This window comes from Micropterus dolomieu, unplaced genomic scaffold (assembly GCF_021292245.1).
Source record: "Micropterus dolomieu isolate WLL.071019.BEF.003 ecotype Adirondacks unplaced genomic scaffold, ASM2129224v1 contig_14163, whole genome shotgun sequence".
NCBI lineage: Eukaryota > Metazoa > Chordata > Actinopteri > Centrarchiformes > Centrarchidae > Micropterus > Micropterus dolomieu.
Window position 1 is genome coordinate 1 of NW_025743149.1, and position 2,625 is coordinate 2,625.

Consider the following 2,625-nt stretch of genomic DNA (forward strand, 5'->3'; position numbering starts at 1 on the left):
TCCGGGACAGGGTAAGAATTCTCACAAACTAGAGCTAACATAGAGTAGTTGCCACATAATTTAAATTATGCTCTTGTACTTTTTTCAGGATTTAAACTTGACCAACATCTGTTAGTCAGGCCATGTACAGGGCAACAAACTATATGATTAATTTAAGCCATAAAAGCAGTAGGAGACATTGAAACTGTAAGAAAAATCTATTTCTAAATTTGATACCGTGCAGTTCTAATTAAAGTTTGTGTATTTTGTTGAATTTGGAGTAGCAGGGTAAGACGGCTCTGGGTGTGGCAGTCAGAGCAGATGAGGTGATTATAGTGGACATGATCATCAAAGCAGAAAGACACTACGCTTGGAGGAAGGTGAATAATACTTCTTTTCATGTGTGCCATAACCCGTTCTTGAGGCCTCAGAATCAATAATTCATCACAAATAGTTAATTTCCTAACGTCACAACCTAGCTTAGTTTAATACTATTAAAGAATCTACGGTTAAAAAGAATCACAACCAAGAAATATTTGACAGCCAATTTACTATCAATTTAATTAAGGGTGATGCCTGATTCCCTTCCCTTCTTGATTTTCATTTTGGCATTCATATTGCTCATCATGTGTTTGAGTGTGTCTTTCCAATAATGTCTTCCCATGCCCCTGTGCTCTCTGTGGCTTGTGGCCTTTATCAGTCTGAGGATGTGATTTAATTACCTTTCAGGCCAACCCTGAGATTAATGAGAGTGTTCACAGCGAGTATCCACTAACGTTTAAACTCGACCACCGCTATGAGACAAAGCAGCTCCGTTCAATGGCCTGGCACCTGGCGTACAAGCTCCTGAAACCAGGAGACTGGAAAAGACTGGCACAACACTGGGGCTTCACTAAGGAGCAAGTGTCGGCCATCGAGGAGCAGTGGACAGGTGCCAAAACTCACACTGACTAGACAGGCTTTTGACTGCGCTTTTGACAACCCTATATACTATAAAATAAGCCTCTCTGAACCAAAAGTTTACAGATTAAATTCCCTGAATTTATGAGGAAAAGTTGGTTATGATAATATTGTTGGATAACTAACCAACAGACTGGCCATTTTCTATTTTGTCTTCCAATGCACAGAGACGATCTTTAGGCTCTTTTTACTAGTTGAATTGTTTTCCTGACCATACAGTACTGTGTGTTTGTTCACAGGTCAGCACAGCTATCAAGAGCATGGGAACAGGATGCTGCTGATCTGGCTGCACGGGGAGGAGTCGGCTCAGAAGTGCCCTGCTAGAGAACTCTACCAAGGCCTCATCCTCACAGGAAACAAGAAAGCTGCAGGTACATTCAGTTTTTTTTTTTTCTGAAACAAATATACTGAGGAATCTATAAAATCTATAAACCTATAGCTGGGCTGCCTGGCGGTATGTGCTGAAATGTTATTACAGAAAATGTTCATTTATTTTACAGATAAGATTCGGATGGAGGCAGAGAATGCCAGTAGTAAGAGCTGCAACATTTCATGAGGATTAACACTGCAAAATATGGACGGGAAAAATGAACTTCATGTACATCATTTAACTCCTGCTCTGTACAGGACAATAGCAGTAAATAATTTATTCTAAAAACAAAATCATGATCTTTAATATATGGCTTTGATTTAGTAAACAATCTGCGGTGTTGGATGGTTGGTCTTACAGTTTTTCTCAGCTGCTTTAGTACATTTCTCAGATAGAATTGAAATTCTCAAAACTAATTGTTCAACCTCCACATCCTCTTGTCACTTGTGCACATCATAATAGCAATTTCTCATTATTTTGAACAAACTGCAAATGCTTTGACACACTGATGCAAATGATTATGTACAATGGTCTGCTGTTTCCTACATTATCAATTGCGGATGTCATGCTGATCACAATGTATTATACCGGTTTTCTGTTGAATAGTCTTACCCCCCAAAACATCTAGGCACAAGTTCATTGCATAAGTCGATACGTGCAAAATGGTTAAGTACGTTTTCAAAGTTAAAAAAAGTCAAACTTTATTGTCATTCTTCGTATATATACCGCTTAATGAAATGTTGTTTCGTACAAACCAAGGTGCATAAACAAAGTAAGAATAGACAACAATAAATCACGACATACTACAACAGCAGCACAGCCCTCAGACCATTCACCAGATACACACAATAACATAAACAGTGAATAGTTCACTATACACCAGTAGATGTCTATATATACTGTATGTATGTGTGTGTGTATATATGATAGTCATCATCTGTCCATCATTTTTTATTTTTTCTATACAAGTGTATTGGACTTTTTTTGTAAATGTGTCCTGGCATGAAGATATACATTGTGATGTGAATAAGAATCTGTGAACCAACAGACAGGAACGTCAGCCTAAGGAGTGTTTCACATGTTTACATTTCTAATTTTGTAAATTCTATTGTTGTGCTATGCAGTGCTGTTGAACAGTCTTGTCTTTTTGTTTTCTGTATCACAATGGCATGCTGTGTCAACAAATTACAATACAAACAGCAAAAGTGTAGCTATGAATCCTGTCCTGTCTTTTGCCATGTATAACTTTGTACTGTTGAAATTGGCATGCCATATTGAAAAAGTGCAGCCCTGTGCACTTTCAATCATTGTCATCA

At 37.9% G+C, this 2,625-nt stretch overlaps 1 protein-coding gene across 1 annotated transcript; it reads left to right on the forward strand.

Annotated features, from left to right (window-relative positions):
* Positions 1-6: 6 nt before the first annotated feature.
* Positions 7-1,652, forward strand: LOC123966752 (ankyrin repeat and death domain-containing protein 1B-like). The gene is made up of 5 exons (XM_046042873.1): positions 7-11; positions 264-359; positions 709-910; positions 1,179-1,310; positions 1,440-1,652. The coding sequence occupies exons 2-5, from the start codon at positions 321-323 to the stop codon at positions 1,493-1,495; spliced, it is 429 nt and encodes a 142-aa protein (XP_045898829.1). The 5' UTR covers positions 7-11; positions 264-320; the 3' UTR covers positions 1,496-1,652.
* Positions 1,653-2,625: the final 973 nt, after the last annotated feature.